A 20,201-nucleotide genomic window follows, 5' to 3' on the forward strand; every position below is an offset into this window, starting at 1 on the left:
TGACTAACCCTAACTGATGCCACTGCATGACAATCCGTGGGCATGTTCTATAGGGTTAGGGCCACACAGAAACAAATAAAAACACTGCTGGACACCTAAATGATAATACTTTTCAGTGGGCTGTCACCCCAGTGTATTTGGAGCAAAACTACCAATTACCACAGAGAGAGGGAGGCTCTGATGTTTGGCAGGCAGAGGGGACAAAAAGCTACAAAAATAAATATATAAAGAAAAAATGTGACATAATAATAATAATAATAATAATAATAATAATGAATTTGTAATTCACAGCTCTGTAAAAAAATCCCTGCCTTGAAGCAAACTTTATAAGCTATTGTATGATAAGGAATATCTCTGTATTACTTTGAGAACTGTAGCCTCATGCATTACACAGCAACCAGGTTCAACAAGGCATCATGATACACACATTTTATGTGTACTGATTTAGAACAGCAAGTGAAGCTGTGGTGGAGATGATAGGTTTCTTCTGCAACCTCTTTATAAATATAGTCAAATTTGTCCATATTTTATCCATGTTTTCATAACAGATTTCAGCAGCTGACTCCCCAAAATGAATTCTAGATTTGAAAATCTTCATTATAAGATGGTATTCCTGAGAAAATTCTGTATCACCACCCACAATTAAAACGATCTACTTGTCACTGAACTTTTTTGATATACTTAGAAATTAGTACATTTATGAAATCCCTGTTCTGTTACCTCAGTTTGGGTATATGGCAATAGTAATATTAGACTATGTTAAATGTCTTTTAGTGATACTATTTTGTTTTCTACATTCAGTTTCTGAATTATATAAAACAGCTTCTTACACAAGTAACATTAGATCTTTTACTCTCTTATTACAGAAACTTAGCTGCTTCTGCCATCAAAAGCACCAGGACTGTGGAAATAGTTTGGGACTAATAAATTAACTTTGTGTTATATTTAATTTGTGTTATCATAGGCTTTGATGACAACTACACAGTTGAAGAAGGCATACCTTCTGGAGGCAGACCATCAGGTAAAATCAGTTTTAGTTCCTTGCTTGTTACTTTTAATTTATACTTGGGGACCCCACTTTACATTTCCACCCTCTGTTATATAAGACTGGACACTTGGAGAGTTGTGATATATTCAGCCATGCATAAAAGCAACGGGGCAAAAACTGCAGCATTTCCTATGACATGAATCTGATCATGTGTTCTCCTTTCCTGCTCATCATTTATACTAATAATAAAAGCTATGTCAAATAATTATATTGTCCATGTTCATCACACAGCTATTTCTTCTTTAAACCTAGTAACTTATGCTTCCTAGTTTGATTTTTTTTCATGACAGTGATAGTAAGGAAAAGCGCCTATTCTTGAACTAATTCAATATTAGGCTTATTTCTTTATATAACTTGCAGGATGTAGAGTGCATGTATGAACCAGATGAAATGTGCAAATTATTTTTTGACAGTTTTCTTGTAAAATATTTCCTTTTCTGGTATAAATACATCCTGCTGGCCATCTTGGTTACCTTTGCCAATATCTTAAAGAAGAGGAATGGATGTATATAGAGAGATAAAATCAGTAAGAAAAGGAGAGTTGTAATCCTAGAACTGAATACATCCACAAGTCCTGATGAGTACCATCATGGCATGGACCTTATTTTCACAAAATCTCACCAAGGCAACACTATGACTATAACTTATTTTGAGTACATATTGTGTTCTGGAGAGAGTTACTCACTGGTGTTGTAACTATGCATGTGTATTGTTTAAAACGTATTATTTGGAAGTTTTTGGTAAAATACAATATAAAACAACCAAGGTGGGCGGCTACATACCCCACACCCCCCAATGTGGGGGACTGTGTCCTGCACACCCCCTTAACTATATATACTAACTCCAGGATCACACTACAGTGAATAAAAAAAACTACAGTGAGGAAAAGGCCATATAACTTTTACTTGCCTTACAGTACTCTACACAGTGCCATATATACAAAGTTCAGTTCAGTGAAATGATATATATGTATACATATGTATTTACTTTAGTAGATCGAATTAACACAACACCAAAATTTAAATTACTGAGACAATAAAACAAAAAGTTTGAAATAGCGATAACTTAAAAAAATCAAAACCCATAATACCAAAACAGTCGTTGTAGATATTAACCACTATTCCCGACACCCTATATACAGTTTTGAAAATAAACACAAAAGCATCTTCCTTGTTTTTCTAAAAAGAAACTGTATAATGTATTCTGCAAAAATTGCTGTTAACTACAATGTAATTTAAAGGCATAGAACTGCAATTTTTGCCAAACTTTTCATTTAACATTTTCAAAACTGCTGCTATAGCTCTAGTGAAGTGCATTGAATCTTAATTGCTTTTATGATTTAATAAACAATCTGAAGTAGTTTACTTCATTTGATCTTCAATCTGTGGGTTCTCGGATTCATATCAGATCCAACATGGCCGCATTTTCTAGCTATGGCTCCAAGCTCCATGCTCCTCCCCTACCCATAATGCCCCCGGTCGCCCTTCAGATCTCGTTTGCCACCATAGTGATAGCAATGATGTGATCCCAGCTCCGGAGTTTGTTCTTGGGTAAACTGATTAAGAATTTTTGATTTTCTCCTTTTTGAACCTTTCCTGTACTTTCTTGGTTTCTCTGTAGCTAATCTTTCCTCTTGTAGGCTTTTCTTTCCTCCCTCTTTCCTTAGAGTGTTTGTGTGCATGTGTGTTGGCTTAGATCCTGTGTTTTGGCATAGAGGATGCCCCAAAACCTGGGTTTAAGAGATGCACAGAGTATGGCCATAAGCTTTCCCTGGCAGATGGCTATACTCTGTGTGTGGTTTGTTTGGTGGTGGCTTACCTCCAGTCCCCCTGTCCTATTTGCGCTGGGTTTAACCCCAGAGCTCTTAAGGACAGGCAGGAAAAACTAATTGTGAAGGGCCTTTTGCCCTCTGCATCTGGGATGGACATCCCTCCTTCTCTGACCAAAACAGCAGCAGCTGCTGTTTCTTCTTCTTCCCATTCATCAGCCTCAGGGACTCACCCTCCTGCCAAGAGGTTCGGTGAAAGGGATAAAGTCAAGAAAGACCAGTCTTGTAAGTGCTCCCCTGACCACTTGTCTGAGGCCGGCTCTCCGCCAAAGTCCAAGCCTGTTTCCAGGCCTGCTTCCCTTGACTCTGATACCCAAGGTTATCCCCTGAGCCTTTGGTCCTGATCAACCAGTCGCCTCGTAGGCCTTCCCCTCACCGGCCATCCTGGCCCACTTCGGCAGCATCCTCCTGCTCCACACAGAGCCTTTCCGAAGCAGAGATGGACAAGATGATGCGGAGATTTATCTGCACTCAAACCCAGATGGGGGTCTTGCCAGGGCCTTCTCTCATCCAACCAGTTTTCAGACCTATTACTCCTTCTCCAATCTGACCCACAGTTTCAGAGTGGTTGGATCCAAGGATGGTGGGAGTCAAGGGGTCAGCGCTGATGGTACCCTGTACCTCAACTCTGGCCAGTGCCCTGAGTGTGTCAGATCCGACTTCGGACCCATGCTTTTGGAGCTGTAGCCTCGGGGTCAGATCCGAAGGGGTGTTCTCTGCTCTGGGCATGTTGGAGAGGAGCATTCCCATCGGTGTCTCAGTTACTGGAGGCTTGGCTCCTACTCCCCTGTTGGATCAGAGGGGAATGGTCTTCTCCGGTTCAGCCCAGGAGGTCCGTTCTCCCTCTGCATTCAGTGTGGTGGAGAAGGTTCTTGCAGGGTTGAGGCCTCTGACTTTCTCATCTTCAGACTCTGCCCAGACCCCCCTGGCCTTGAGTGCAGGTCCATCCATCTTGCCCTATCATGGACAGCCCATAGCCGTATTGCCCCAGGATGTTCCAGTCCTGGAACAGCCCACTTGCGAGGTCTCCCCAGAGAATCCCCCTGAGGAGCTCCCCCACAAGCATACATGCAAAAGAAGGCACTTGGACTCTCCTCCAGAGTCCCTTGTAGAGGACACGGACTTGGATGTAGGGGAAGGATCCCTAAGATCATCCCCCAAGGATTTTTCATTTGGAGACATCATGGAGATCCTCCCCCAAAGGGGAGGGGTGGTCTGCCCCAAAACCAACCTCCAATGAGTCCGTATTCCTGGAGGCATTTGGCTTGGGCCCATCTACCTCTTGGGTGTCTCCTCTTGCTGATCCACTCATGAATCTAATAACATCTAGGGCATAGAAGGAGCCATTACTGTAGAACCTATACCCAAATGCCCGGATAAGGTCTTGAGTCTGCCTGTGGATAGACTTCATTGGCATAAGGGGTCCCCCTGTAGATGTGATGATGGTGGCGGCTGCCACCAAGAAGGAACTTGCTCAGGAGTGTTCCACGGTCCATCCACCTGACTGAGAGTCGAGGAAGCTGGACCATTTTGGGAAGCGTGAGGGAGTTAAACTATATAGTGTACATTATTCGACCCCAGAGAGACCTGGTCAAGGAAGTCATAAAGTCAACCCCGGGGTCCATGTTGGCGGAGGACAGGAAGAAGTTTGATGCATGAATGGCCACCCTCAAATGTGTTACCAACAGGTCCATGCATTTGCTCTCCCATGCCACGGAGGGAGCCGCATGGGCGGCGGGGTCAGGTGTTGCCATTCGGCACAATGCATGCTTCCACTTATGTCAATTCTCGGAACCCTTCAAGGCATCTTTCACCAATGCCCCTTATGATGGTTCTTCCCTCTTTGGGAAGACAGTCAGAGAGACTCTAGTCCAGAGTGAGAAGGAAGAGAAGACACTGTCTGCCATCTGAGTCTGCTTCTCTCCACCTCAAAGGTCCTTTTTCAGGAATCAGTGAGGTCAGAAGAAGATGGGGTTCCAAAAATCTCAGACATTTTCCTGGGATGCTCAGGATTCACCTTCCCCCAGAGGCAGAGGTGGATATGATAAACACTGCCCTAGAGGCAGAGGGGGTCCTAGGAATTCCAGGTCCCAAGAATCTTTCTCTGACAAACCTGAACAGCAACCTTGAGGGGTTGCCCTGCTGTCCATGCCTGGAGGCAGTTGGGGGATCATCTGTCGCTCCACCCACTAACATGGGAGTCCATCACAACAGATCAGTGGGTGTTGCAAGTCATATCTAGAGGTTATTTTGTCCCTTTCAAGGACTCACCCCCTCCTAACAAAACCCTCCCAGACATTCTACCCATGCAGCGGGAGGAAGCAGCAGTGCAGATACAATCACTGCTAAGAAAACGAGTCATCCAGCTGGTCCCCAAGACCAATCTGGATCCAGGGTGTACTCCAGGTTCTTTTTATTGCCAGAAAAGAAGGGAACCTCAGATCAATTTTGGATCTGTCCCAGTTGAACCTGTCAGTAACCAAGACAAAATTCTGGATGGTCACAATCCAATCCATTCTAGCCTTTCTGCAGGAAAAAGATTGGATGTGCTCGATAGCTCTCCAGGATGGGTACTATCACATCAAAATACACAGGCGCTCCCGGAGGTTACTTCGCTTCCAGCTGGGAGCCTTTTATTACAGTACAGTCCACCACAGTCCCGCATTACAGCGCAGTCCAACACAGTCCCGCATTACAGCACAGTCCAACACAGTCCCACATTACAGCATAGTCCAGCACAGTCCCACATTACTCCAGGATGCGTACTATCACATCAAAATACACAGGCGCTCCCAGAGGTTCCTTCGCTTCCGGCTGGGAGCCTTTTATTACAGTACAGTCCACCACAGTCCCACATTACAGTGCAGTCAAACACAGACCCACATCACAGTGCAGTCCAACACAGACCTGCATTACAGCGCAGTCCAACACAGTCCTGCATTACAGCGCAGTCCAACACAGTCCCACATTACAGCATAGTCCAACACAGTCCCACATTACAACGCAGTCCAACACAGTCCCGCATTACAACGCAGTCCAACACAGTCCCACATTACAACGCAGTCCAATACAGTCCCGCATTACAGTGCAGTCCAACACAGTCCTTCATTACTCTCTGTAAGAAAGGAAGCAACTACTTTTGGGATTTCATGCTGGAGAAGACACACATAAGGTGGGAATATCACCCAAATGTTATTTACTGTTCTACTGGCTATTCTTCAAAGATCTACTGTTATGGTAAGATTATTATCCCCCCCCCCCACACACACACACACACACAAACACTGTACTTTCTATGTGGCACACGTATTATACAGCTATATTACATTTTTCTTTAATAGTATCTTGTAAATTGTCTACAACAAAGTATCACTTTTGATAATATAAATTACAGCATACCTTCTGTGTCATTGCAGCACTCACTTCTGGAATTTAAGTTCTGTCCAGTAATAAAATTTTTCTAGATTATTAATCACATTCCAGCATCTATGTAGCGATCTTTTTACATGTTTTGAGTAGCTGCTGCGTTCAACTTCTCTTGTTTGTTTAGGTACTGGATCAAGAGGTGGAGGCTCTGCTGATGGAACAAGTTCTGGTTCTGTGAGTGGCAGCAGTAGTGGTGGGGATGAGGTTATTAATGAAAGCATTCCTACTAATGTGGAGACACCATTAACGATCCTGCAGTGGGATACAAAACCAATCGACACACAGACCTTTCATTCATATACTGTATCAGGTAAATGCATATCACTTCCTGTAAGTTTTAATTTTCACTGATAACCAGAAATGTAACCGAGTATAACAAGATATTGTATTTTTAAAAACCCTAATTACCTTCAACACTTCATGCTCCCAACAATGTTATTTTATGAGGATCCTGCAGTAGGTACCATATACAGGACTGATGCCTGTTAATTTCTCTGCACTATGAAATCTTTTCTTCGAGCAGTCTACTAGAAGTTCACCTCTGCTCCGGAATTAGGATTTATGTTGTCTTTTATCATAAAAGTAGCAACATTACCTTCCTGTCCAGATCCCCTTCAGTACCTTCTTAAAGCATATGATACAAAGCAGGTTTGTACTATAAAAGTCCCACTGAAGTAAAGACTATTCTGCATTTAATTAGTCCAACAAAAAGTGTTGCACCTGATATAACTGATTCATAAAAATATTTGGGAGGACACTGCAATGATGTTAAATCCCTGAAGTGAGGTCTTTATATCTAATCACATGGCCAATTTTCAAGAGGTTCCAGCACTATTACAGTAAATTGCTGATCTTCATTTTTAAACATGGCTAATGTAAAAAAAAGAGAAGGACAACAGCCATATCATCAGTTTTATTTGTAGTATACAAGCTCCTGACAGAACTGCAGTAGTTAGCTTTGGTTCCTGTGCAAACACTAATGTCCTTGGAACAACAAGACTGAAACTGTGAATATGGGAATTATATACGTGTGTCTGTGGTACCTTAGATTATATCCATTACTTGAAAGTGTAGTTGTCTTGGACTAAGCATATTCAGCTAGCAGGGTTGTAAGGGATGCAGTCTCCCCCCATGTCAGAGGGGATGAAAGCCATCCTGCAAAAATATTTCAATGGTGATAAGAGAGTTTAGGGAATTATGTTTCTTGGCTGTTGCACTTTATATTTCTTAGTTGTGTGACTAGTCTTACAGGGGGTCTCACAAATCTGACAGGGGGGTCAAATAAACATTTGTTTATTTAAATTCATCCTATCACCACAACATTGTTGTATACCATGGTCAGTCTTTTGTGGATTCTAGCAGGAAGACATTCAATACACAACTTTCCCAAGCTTAGCTGTGGCATATATCATACTACAGTTTTCTCATTATGGCCTGAGTCACATGGCTTTGAGATCCTTAAAAAGTAAGAAATGTTACAGTACCTGTTAAAATTGCTTTTCAGCACTTCTGTCTAGAAGACCATAATGTCATGTGACCACTTTAAAATAGGTCATTCCTCTATTCAGGGTTGTCTCTGATGCCCTAAGTATTGATGGGTTTCATTTTTCTTTATGGGAGGTGCAGGGGGACTTGCCCCCCTGCTTCTATGTAGGGTAGATGTGTATATTTCTGTTGTTGTGTTTGTCTGTGTTTTGCTGGTTTATTGTAGTGTGGGGAGAAAGGTGTATGTGTCTGCAAAAAATCAAATCTCTGAAGAAGACAAGGGAACCAACGATGAAATAACTGAGTGAACAAAGTAAAATAAAACACAATGGTTCCACACGGCAGGCTAATAAACAAAATAAATAGTTTATTCAAATAAGGTAAGTGCTTTCACGGACCACATCCACTTCATCAGACCAAGATAAAAATTGTATTTGAATTACCTCTATATAAGCATTCAAACAAGCGGTGGTGGTGCGGCGGTAGCGTTGTCGCCTCACAGTAAGACGTCCTGTTCGATTCCCAGCTAGATCGTCTTCTGTGTGGAGACATGCGTGAATGGGCGTACCTTCATTGAAGGTTGTGCGTCAGGGCTGGAAACTCGGCACGTAAAAATCTACTGCCAATCATTAGTGGACCGGAGTTCCACTGTGGCGACCCCTAACCAGGAAAAGCCAAAAGACACAATATTCAAATAAGGTAAGCGCTTTCATGGACCACATCCACTTCATCAGACCAAGATAAAAATTATATTTGAATTACCTCTATATAAGCATTCAAACAAGCCAATCAGGTAACACACATAATTAAGATCACAATTAACATACATAATAGTAAATGTCTGCGGAGTGCTTACATAAATTAACACTAAAACACTAAAACCACAGGTAACTCATGTACTATAATATATACTCCTATAAAAGTCTAGCAATTTACAAATAAATTATAAAATTAATATAAAAATATTTATGTAGAGTATTAAAAGTCATATAATTACCATTACTTGAACTATAAAACAAGAATATAATATTCAATGCTTAGGGCCCTGGCTTTTAAAAAAGGTTTCAGTGAAACTTTATTGTTAAGGCCAGGGGGTCTGTCAACTTGAAATGTATGTGTGTTACCTGATTGGCTTGTTTGAATGCTTATATAGAGGTAATTCAAATGCAATTTTTATCTTGGTCTGATGAAGCGGATGTGGTCCGTGAAAGCACTTACCTTATTTGAATAAACTATTTATTTTGGGTCCCATCCTCAGACCAATGCTGTTTTAATATCTTTATCAATATCTTTCACTCTGCTATTCTAATGCCAAAGTCATCTAATATGCAGATGACTCTACTTCTGCTCTGGCTCTAGCAACCTGAACTCCTATCTACAAACTCGGACTGCCTGCTTAACTACTGAGATCTGGATAAAACCACCTTTCTCTTTCTCTCAACAAAAACAAATCTAAATACCTATTCACCCTCAAAATCTTTTTCTTTTGATAAAAATTCCTCCTTCCAAGTAGCCAAGCAACTCTGATTCTCATTGTTCCCTTTTGTTCCTTTGTGGTGTACTATAGACAAAACACCTCAAGTTCACATCAATAGCAAAACCCCTTATACCCCAAATAGAACTGTGTCAGATCTGAACACAAAACTTAATTACTGTCCACAAACCTAACGTCCTGCTGGAATCTCTTCTCTCCCCTTCCTCTCCTTCTAAGAAATGGAACTCTCTCCCGCTTCCACCACAAAGGACCAATGTCAACTCAACTCAACTTCACTTACTCCAAACCAGCTTTTCTCCTCACTCTCTCCCAAATTAGAACAAGAGTACATTCTCTACTCTTTAACTCTTAACAAAAAGCTGCTCCTTATGAGTTCTCAAGCACCCAAGTTAATTAAATGAACAAACAAATTAACAATGTTCTTTTGGGATAGCATGATGATTGACACAAGCTACTTCTCTAGAGATAGATAACCCTGGGGAGCCAATAATTATAAACTGGAAAAAATGATTAAAGACTTTTTTAGAGACTTTAGACTTATTTGGGTATTTCAAAAAATCCAAATTGTTTATTAACATAAACAGTCAGAACAGAGAACAAAGATAAGCGCTTTCACTAATGTTAGCTTCTTCATCATCATTTACATTCTTCATTTAACTTATATATAATGTTTGAATAATTTGTAACAATGGGACAATTTTAACGTCCATGAAGCTTTTTCACGCTCTTCTCTCTCCAACCCATACATTTTAATCCGACTTAACATTGAGTGGTAACATGTTAAATCTAGACAACTTTCCTATTAAAAGACAAATGTATTATGGTTTTTTCATAATTAAACACCTGAAGTTCTCTGAAATTAGACAAATACATTAATGAAACTACTTCTGCTTAAGTAGAAGATGATATCCAATGTGTACAACAAACTCTTCTCGATCAGAAATAACTCACGGTATTTCCAAGTTCTTATTTCTACCTATATTGGTAATATACATACAAAATTACAAATTTATAACAGTGAGAAATCTGAAGTTATCTCTGTAATATTGTTTAAGAACAAGCAAATAAAATAATTGGCTTTTATAGAAGTCCATCACTGGAAACAGACAATTTCATAGACGAACTTGAGCAGTGTGGAATAAGTAATATCATTATAGATTGGCATACTTATGTTTCATGTGCTTCAGTTGAAGAAAAGCTATTATTTTTCATTATCTGTCATGTCATAAACCAGTATGTATTTATTTCAACTTGAAATGAAACAGTACTTATGTTATCTTACCTTCACAAGTTAGAAAACTGTAAAATATTAACACTTTGCCACCGACTGGTAACTCAGACCATAATTTGGTAGAATTTAGTTAATATCATAGGAAATAGTGTGATAATATAACAAGTAGAAAAAGTTTTTATAATTGTTTCAAAGCAATAAATAGACTATCAATGAAGTGGAACTGACATGCTGGTATGGAACAGCACAGTAATGGCAGATGCAATATCCTCGATGATAATCGAAATGAGGCTATAATAATTATAGTCCTTCATAAAATTGGGACAGTATGGAAATGAAAACAAAAGTTCATGGCAGAATTAAAAACTTAACAAAACTGTCAAGGATAAAGTTTAAGAGATTGAAGTTTCGGAAAGACAACCAAAATCAAAAAGCTTCATAAGAAAAATGCAACAAATTACAGATTAGACATAAGGTGTGCAAAAAAATGTATGAATGTCTGATGGCTAACTATATGACAAATAAGAATTTTTTTTTGTAAAACTTATCAGCAAATATAGTTGTGGAGGAAGTAACTTTATGCTAAGCACTTGTTAATAACTGATAAAAAAAACAATACAGGTAATGATCAGCTAGGAAGTTCAATGTGAGATATAAATCTTTAAAGCAAATAACAACTGATAAAAAATGACATTGAGGTAAAGTCGCCACATGTAGTCTATACATAGGTTTACTATCATAATCCAGAGGTGCACGGTGTTGAATGGTGCAACATCAAAGTACAGTTTTAAAATGTCTAAACATTGAACGGAAACGTAGTGAACCGGCATCACTGAACATCAAATGCCACATGTAATCCAACGGCCACATTTCCATACCACCGAATATCAAACCATTGATATTAACATGGTTTGAAATGGGGGAGTAAAGATGTTTTCATTTTCGGCATTGCTGTTTGTCAATGTGAATAATCAACAGAGTGCACTTCTGGATTATGATAGTAATCCGTATACATATATTTATGATGCATTGTTGTAGCAATGAAGGAAAGCAGTTGGGCCTGACAATGTAAATACTTATTTCTTCATTAAAATAAGTGCAGTTGTAATTGCATTCCTAACACCTCTTATATAGAAAACAATACCCCCTGGATATGTTCCAAATGATTGGAAATGTACACGTACTTCCCCTACATAAGGAAGGCAGCTCTGATTTATGTAATAACTACAGACCAATTATCTCTCTTCTTCTTCTTTCGGCTTTTCCCGGTTAGGGGTCTTGATACAGTCTTTGTAACAGTTGTAAAACATATGAGACATCAGGATAATGTTGAAAGCACTAACATTTTCCAAAATGGATAATCCAGTGGCAGATATTAGCATCCTTCTCTATAGATATAATAGGAGTAGGTTGTAGTCTTCGTGGGGTGGATATTAAGTACATGGATCTGGTAAATATGTAAGATAAGGAAATGGATATTAAAGAGAATATCTGAAGTCCAAATAAGTAATTTTAAATAACATGAATACATCCACTTTGCAAATTACTTCATGGTCAGTTTTTTGTGAATGTTTATCCTATGCATTTATGTGCACTATGCAAATTAGCAGTAAATGTTAGGTGTCTAAATTTGAAGATGATTTAAAAGTTGTAGGCTTAGTTATAAATAAAAAGTATCCAGAAGTACTCTAAAATATTGTTTGTGAAATAACAATATGGGCAGATAATGATATGAAATTTAGCAGAAAGAAATTTGCAGCAAATCATTAAGGCAAGAACAACTTAGTAAGCCTATATGGTATCAGTAATGACCTGTTATCCACATGTCCAAAATACAGTGATAGAATGCCCATATGGTATCTGTAATGAACTGGTAATGACTCTTTCTGCAGTTCGTGCTGAGTTACATGTATCAGTAACATATCTAAGTATGACTGTAAATTGTTGTTGCTCTTACTGCTTTTGGAAGTGTGTAGGTATCCTCTTCCACACTGTCCTCATTTATGCCTGAAAACGTTTCTATTTTATGACTTTATGTCTCTCTGTGCTTAAGATACTGTAGTTACTGGGTGTAGCAAATTCAATGATCAATGCTACTTTTGTCTTCTTTTCATGGACTGCTATATTTGGTTTCCTCACTTCTATATTTTGAACTGTTGGTAATCGATGATCCCACATGACATAAACTCCATCATTTTCTGTAATGCTTTGTGGCTCATCTTTCCAGTGTTTTTCAACTACTTCAATATTATAATATTTATACAATCTCCAATGCAACAATCTTGCCACATTATTATGCCTTTCAGTATAGAGTCCTTCTGCCATTAGTATATCACAACCAGCAACGAGGTGTGCGACTGTTTCCAATTCGGTTTTACAAAACCTACATTTGTCTGTCTGTCCCACATGTTCGATGGACTTTGTAAACCAACATGTAATTAGTCCACTATCTTGGGCCGGCAATATTAACCTTTTGTCTTTTGGTTTAAATTCACCTCTCCTTAACCACTCCTGTGTCTGATCCTCATTAACATGAGGTTATTCCAAGAGTTTTCTATACTTGCAAGTGTATTTATGTATTTTCCACATTACTTGCCTTCTCATCTGATCCTTCAGCTTATATTCTTTCTTTTGTTTTTTTTTGGCACATTCAGTGCTGCCTGATTGTTATCTACTTCTGGTTTGATTTCCATTCCCACTTGACACCAAAATGCTTCTGCTAAACTAAGTAGGGGAAGTCATCTTAGACTTATTCTCCTCATGTTTTAAAACTTTCACTATGTTTGGGCCTTGTGAGGTCAGCAAACATTTATGCAGTCCCACAGTCAGAGATCTTACATGTAATCAATTTTGAGGAGGCCCATATCTCCTTCAGAACGGGGAATATCTAGTTTTGGTATACATTGATTTTTCTAAATCATTTCATGAGCATGACGCATCCTTTTTGTTTTCCTGTCCAACTGATCCAACACCTTTTGGGGTCAGTCAGTCAATCCAAAAGTGTAAGTTAGGACAGAAAGAGCACATTGATTTATAGCTTGGACTTTGCTCCTAGATGTCAATATTGTTTTCAGTATTAATTTTAGCATGTTTTATTATTGATTTTTCATCAATTCCCAAATACTTAAACACTCCCTCTTTCTCAGTTTCTTTTATATCACATTCCTGTCCCAAAATGATGTTTTCTTGGTGCTGCAACTTTCCTGCTTTAAATGTTACTTTTGCACATTTCTAAAGACCAAAGTTTTGACCACTCGCAGTTGTGCTTTCAGTTCCTCATCTGATGAACTATACAATTTTAAATCCTCTACAAAAAGAAGATGAGAAGTCTTTATAAGTTGCTGTTTTCTGGGAGCCATGTTGTATCCATGACCTAATCTGTTAAGTAGAACACCGTAATGGGTTAAGGGCAAGCCAAAAGAGCAGCAGTGACAGAGAGTCACCCTGAAAAACTTCCCTTTGAAATTTTATCTCTGCAGTAGTAATTTGTCCTTTATCACTGGTTAACTGCAAAGTGGTTTTCTACTGTTTATGGTTGCTGTAATGTAATTGATCAGTGTCAGGTGTATCTTATACATTTTTAAGTATTCTTTTACCCATTAATGTGGGATACTGTCAAATGCTTTTTTGTTGTCTATCCATTGCCATACTTAGATTCTTCCCCTTTTTACAGTTCTCCATTATGACTTTGTTTAAAAAACAAACAATCCTTTGTTCCATATGACTTTCTTTTGTTACCCTTTTGTTCTATTTCCATGACTGAGTTTTCTTCTAAAGGACTACAAACTCTGTCAGCATTAATTCCAGTATATAGTTTGTACGTCATCAGAAGGCAAGTTATTGGCCTATAGTTTTTAGGATAGTTGCAGGTTTGCTTTTAAGTAGGAGTATTGTTTTTCCTGTTGTTAACCAGGCTGGTGTCTGTTCTGGGTATGCATATAAATAGTTCTTATGCACTGCTAAATCTTCATGTAAAGTTTTTAATACTTTTAGCCAGAAGAAGCACCTGGGCCTGAGGTTTTCTAATTAAGAGGTTTTCTTAATTTTGTTTCAATCTCTCTGGTAGTTACTTCATCCCATTTCATATCCTGTATAGTTGAACTTCTTATTCTTTCTTTTACTTCTTTTATCCATTTAGCATCTTTGTTATGTTTCACAGGATCTTCATAGATATTGCTCAAAAATGTATCTTTCTTCTTTTTTTTTGGTAGTGTTTCATTTCCTTTTGCCTTGTTTCCCAATTCTCTATAAAACTTAGAATGTCCATACGGCATCAGTTATAACCTGATAAACACACGTGCAAAATGCAATGATAAAATGTCCATATAATTTATTTATTTATTTTTTGACATTTGTTTACTGGGGTGGTCTGACAGGGCTTAGTAGCCCCTTTTCACTGGAGGCCCGGGGAGAAAATCTCCACATATAAAAGAAATACAATATCACATAAAAACTGACAATGAGTATATACAGTCTGGGACAATTACATTTGTTTCATTTTAAAAGAAAAAAGAAAATAAAACTTGTAGAACCAAACTAAAGAGGAACTACTAGATTAATGCGGAATTAATTAGCACACAGTCCTGCAAATTCAGAACAGCATTGAGATTATACAAAAAGTATGACACAGTTTGAAAGAAATTGGTTCTGCATGTTATGAGAGCCATTGACACTATTGGTCATCTTTGTCTGAGAACTATGCAGTCTTATCTAGAAAAGTTCTAGTGTGGTTTATGATCAGAAGACAGGCACTAAATAACTAGTGGGAGAAACAGGTTGCTGTGGTGAGGTCTAGAGCTGTGGATGTGTGAGGGGACATAGGTTTGACTTGTGGAATTAGAAAGAACAGGAGAAAAAGTAAAATAAAAGAGTTGGGAGAAGGAGAAATAATACAGCATATTTGCCTTGGGGATCCACATGTGCAAAATACAATGATAGAAAGTCCGTACGATATCAGTAATGACCAAGTATCCACATATTCAAAATAAAATAATAGAATGTCCATTTGGTATCAGTAATGACCTGGAATTCACATGTGGAAATTACAAGTGTCAGTAATGACCTTGTATCCAAATGTGGAAAACACAATTGTCGCATATTTCCTGTACTCAAATGAAACACTGAAGCGAGGAATGGGCTCAAGTCATTTATTGTATATAAACACATCAGGAGCTGTAACTGGAACGTATACTTTTTACTTCGTATGGTTACTGACTGACTCATTACTTCTAACACATTCTCATGTGCATCTCCATTCAAACTAGCACTCACACTGAATGACTATTCAAAATGGCACTGATTTCGCTCATGCTCAGTAACTTATATGCACGTACTCACAGACTACAGTGGCTGACTGGCTGCAGTATACACAGTGATCTTCATCCTCCCTCTTTAATTTTGTTTATCATGCAAAACAGGAGAACAACGACATTTTGAGAGCTAGACAAAACATCCAAATTTTAACAAACAAAACTGAGTTCAAGTCGCTGTGTATTTTGGATTCGGTCTGGAAATTCTACCCGATCTGGTAACGTAGAAACTTTGACTGGGTTTAGCAACAGGGAAAGTATCTGGGGATTCTTTCACAACTGGAACATCAGGGATTACATCAAAATTATTTGAAGGAAGCACACTCTCCTTTTGAATTCAAACAGGTGTAGAGTCATTCTATGAATTAGAGTTGTCAGCATAGGCAATCTGCTGCCTCACTGATTCAGAGACAGGTAACACGTGTTTAATTCTGGCTAAAATCCATTCCTTCCAATTGTATGATGTAAGATCTCCATTTTCCACAGTTGTTCTTCACCATTCCCACTTGGTCGTATCCTTTAGATGTTTGCATTCTCACAACTTCTCCTTATAGTAATCCCTAAGGGCTTTACTGGTCTTATCATAGTACAACTTTTGTGACTGATGTTTTCTCAAAAGTCGAGATTTGACCACTCTGTTGTTCTTTACATTTGGTACTAACAATTGTTTATTAATTGGTTGAGTTGTGCTAGTCTGTCTGGACATTAATCTCCGAGCAGGTGAACCCAGCAAGTTTTCTCCAGGAATGTCTCTGAGATTGAGTAAGTTAAGGAATACATTGGTAACATCTCTTTTGGATTGATCTAACAAATGATTTGCACTCTGAACTGCACGTTCAGCTAACCCACTTGATTGTTGATACTCAGGACTACTGGTAATATTGACAAAGTCCCAAGACTCAAACTCCTTAAACTTCTGACTTGTAAACTGTGCACCATTGTCAGACATGACTTTGTGCGGACTATCATGGACAGAAAAATGTCTCCTCAATTTTGTAATGACTGTGCTGGGCATCACATTAGGAAATAGGTCAATTTCAGGCCAATTTGAGTAGGAGCCTACTAATACTAAGAAATGTCGACCATTCCATTAGAAAATATCTGTGGCAATTGTTGACCATGGTAATTCAGGAATTTGGTGTAGCTGAAGTGGTTCTTTTGTTGATGCAGTTTGGTGCTGTTGCAAATTGAACATGTTAGAGTTTCCTTCTCCATATCTTTGGACATAAAAGGACAAAATACAGTGTCTCTTGCCCTTCTTTTGGTTGAATCAGTACCGTGGTGACCACAATGCAAAATCTTAATATATTCCTGTTGTAATGCTGTAAGAATTACCACTTTTGGACCTTTCATGATGATTCCATTTTCCATCATGAGCTCTTCTCAGTAAGGAAAATACTGCTGAATGTCAAGTGGTAAACTGGTATGTCGTGTTGGCCATCCTTGACTGATAATGTTTTTCAGCTTCTGGAGAACTGGGTCTGAAGCTGTGTGATTTCTTAGTTCATTAAGATGTGATGATGAAAAATTTCTGACTTCTATGACTTAGAAGTCTGCTGTTTCATCTTCATGCTGCTTGTCTGGGTGCATGTGACAAAGCATCATTAAGGTACAAATATTCACCCTTTTTGTAAACAGTACTAAAATTGTGCTTTTGCAATTTTAACATAATGAATTGCAATTGTGCTGGAGCTGTATGCATTGACTTTTTCAAAATTGTCACTAGTGGTTGGTGATCAGTCTCTATTTGGATAGGTCTGCCATAAATATAATCATTGAACTTTGAACATGCGAACACTACAGTTCCTTTCTCTATTTGTGCATAATGCATCTCTGTTTGAGTTAAAGTTCTTGATTCATAGGCTACTGGTATGCCTTCTTGAAGACATGCTGTGCAAAAGCTGTACCTTGAAGTATCACAAGAAAGAGTTACAGATTTGTGAACATCACAATATCTCAGTGTAGGTGGACTGGCAATTTTCTTTTTCAGAATATCAAATGCTCTTTGGCATTGTTCCAAAAAGGACCACTTACATTTTTGCATGTCAGCTCACATAATGGTACAGAAAGTTCACTAAAGTCTGGAATTAACTTTCCAAAACATTGTAAAGATGTGACATTCTCTGGAACTGGCATCTCAAGAATTGCTCCTTACTTAGATGGATCTGGTTGTAAACCAGAAGTGGTAAACAAATGTCCCACATAAGTAACTTCTTTCAGTTTGAGTTTACATTTCTGAGGGTTTAGTTTAAGATTTACCTCATGTGCATGATCTAGAACTTTCTTGAGGTTTCTATCATGTTCGTCTTCGCCATTACCTCCAACAATAATGTTGTCTACTATAATAGCACATGGATAACCAGCAAATATTTGTTCCATGTTACGTTGAAAGACTTCACTGGCAGAATTGATTCCATATGGCATTCTTAAAAAAACTGTATTTACAAAATGGTGGACTGAATGTAGTTAACAATGAATATTTGCTATCCAGCAAAATTTGCTAGAAGGAACTTTTTGCATCTAAGACTGAGAAAACAGTGGAATTTGGCATGAGAAAAAAATTATAAAAAATTAAAAAACACGGTGCTGAGCCAACATGGCTATTGTATAAACAATTTAAAAACATGGTCTGAGCCTTCCTTATGTACATGATGAGCAAGAGCACTAGTATCTTTATTGTTTTTAATATCTCAATAGTGCTCTAAAGTCCATTCCTTAAAAGAATGATTCATTTTGCCTATATAAAAAACATAATAAATCCAACAAAAACTAAAATATTTCTAGTTCTAGTTATTATTTCTAGTTCTATAATCTGCATAAAATTAAAAATCTATTTTAAATTTTAACTGTGGATGTATAAAAGAAACTCCTGTATGTGTATATATATATATATATATATATATATATATTTACAAGCTGTACAATCGCTGCATATATATTTTCCTGTTCTGCATGATTCATTTATTTTTCTGTTTACTTGTGACTTGTAACATAAATGTCTTTTCAAAGACTTATTATTATATAAATGAAAAAAATGGTGTTTCACCAATAACACCTTTCAGTTCATCAATAGCTGTTAAAAATATTCCAGTTTTTCTTAATGATGTCACAAAAAATATTTATATCACTAGAATATGAAAGCAGAATTCTGAGAATATTATCATTATTAAAACTACCTTGCTCATTGTGTTGTACTATTTGTTTTGCAAAATAAGGTCTACCTTTATCACGTCTCTCCTTTTGTACATTCTTAATACACATCTCTCTCTGTCTCTCTCTCTCTCTCTCTCTCTCTCTCTCTCTCTCTCTGTATACCCTCGACCTAGAATTTCTTCTTTTAAAGATCTAATTGCTTCATTAAGTTGTACTTCATTGTTGTGCAGCCTCATAATTCTGAGGAACTGCCCTTTCATGACATTTCTAGTAACACGTCTGGGGGTGCATGCTATTTTTGTGTAACCATCTTGAAATAATAGAGGAGGGTATTAGGGGTGGTTAAGCATGTATTATATTATATATATTGTTAAGTATTCCAGGTTTTTATATATATTATTTACATAATTATTGAGTAGTTGATTTAGTGCTCTTTTAATGAATACAAAGTGGTTATTGGTTGATTTGAAATATCAGAAAGTTGATTGGTGTGCTAAGTATTTAAATGAGTGACATTTTATGAAAGCAGCAGCCTGATGAAGTGATTTGGAAATCGCAAAAGTGCTTACTCTAGCTTTTTGCTTTAATAAAAGTGTTCTTCTACAATAGCCATGTTGCCTCGACACCGTGTTTTTTTAATTTTTTATATTTATTATGTGCACTAGCAGCCGAACCTTTATCAGGTTACTTGATTTCTGCATTTTATTAATAATTTGGGATGAGAGTGGCTACCTCTATGCATTGGATGATGAGGATGCTTAACTGCTTTGTTTCAGTCTCTTGGATCAATACACATTTAAATATCATCTGAGCTTTTCTTATGAGCTACGACCATGGAGGATACCCATTCAGTCAGTTTTTCTACTGGAGTAAGGACATCTAAAGTCACCATTTTGTCTAGTTCTGCTTTAACTTTACTGTGCATTGCTACTGGAATTTTCCATGCTGGTCTTACAACTGGACTTATTTCATGGTTTAACTTAATGGAATATGTAACTGGAAGGTTACCAGACTCGTCTTTTAAAATATCAGCATATTCACTAAAAATACTCTGTGTAAAACAATTGTTGTTGTTTATACTTACATGGTGAACCTCTTTATTAAATGAAATCAGTCCCATTCTCAGACAGTCTTTGAGGCCTAACAGTGACTGCATGTGTCTTTTGACTATGTAAAACTGCAAGTCATAGCTCTTTCCAGCAGAATGGCAAGAAAGAACTACTGAG

At 37.8% G+C, this 20,201-nt stretch overlaps 1 protein-coding gene across 1 annotated transcript in view; it reads left to right on the forward strand.

Annotated features, from left to right (window-relative positions):
* PKD1L1 (polycystin 1 like 1, transient receptor potential channel interacting) overlaps window positions 1-20,201 on the forward strand; it is a 1,345,235-nt gene that overhangs the window by 370,593 nt on the left and 954,441 nt on the right. Inside the window, exons 15-16 of the mRNA XM_044065604.1 lie at window positions 965-1,021; window positions 6,427-6,612. Of these exons, the coding sequence (XP_043921539.1) occupies window positions 965-1,021; window positions 6,427-6,612 (243 nt within the window). The remainder of the gene's footprint in view (window positions 1-964; window positions 1,022-6,426; window positions 6,613-20,201) is intronic.

This window comes from Protopterus annectens, chromosome 3.part0 (genome assembly GCF_019279795.1).
Source record: "Protopterus annectens isolate FY-2018-M chromosome 3.part0, PAN1.0, whole genome shotgun sequence".
Taxonomy (NCBI): Eukaryota; Metazoa; Chordata; order Ceratodontiformes; family Protopteridae; genus Protopterus; species Protopterus annectens.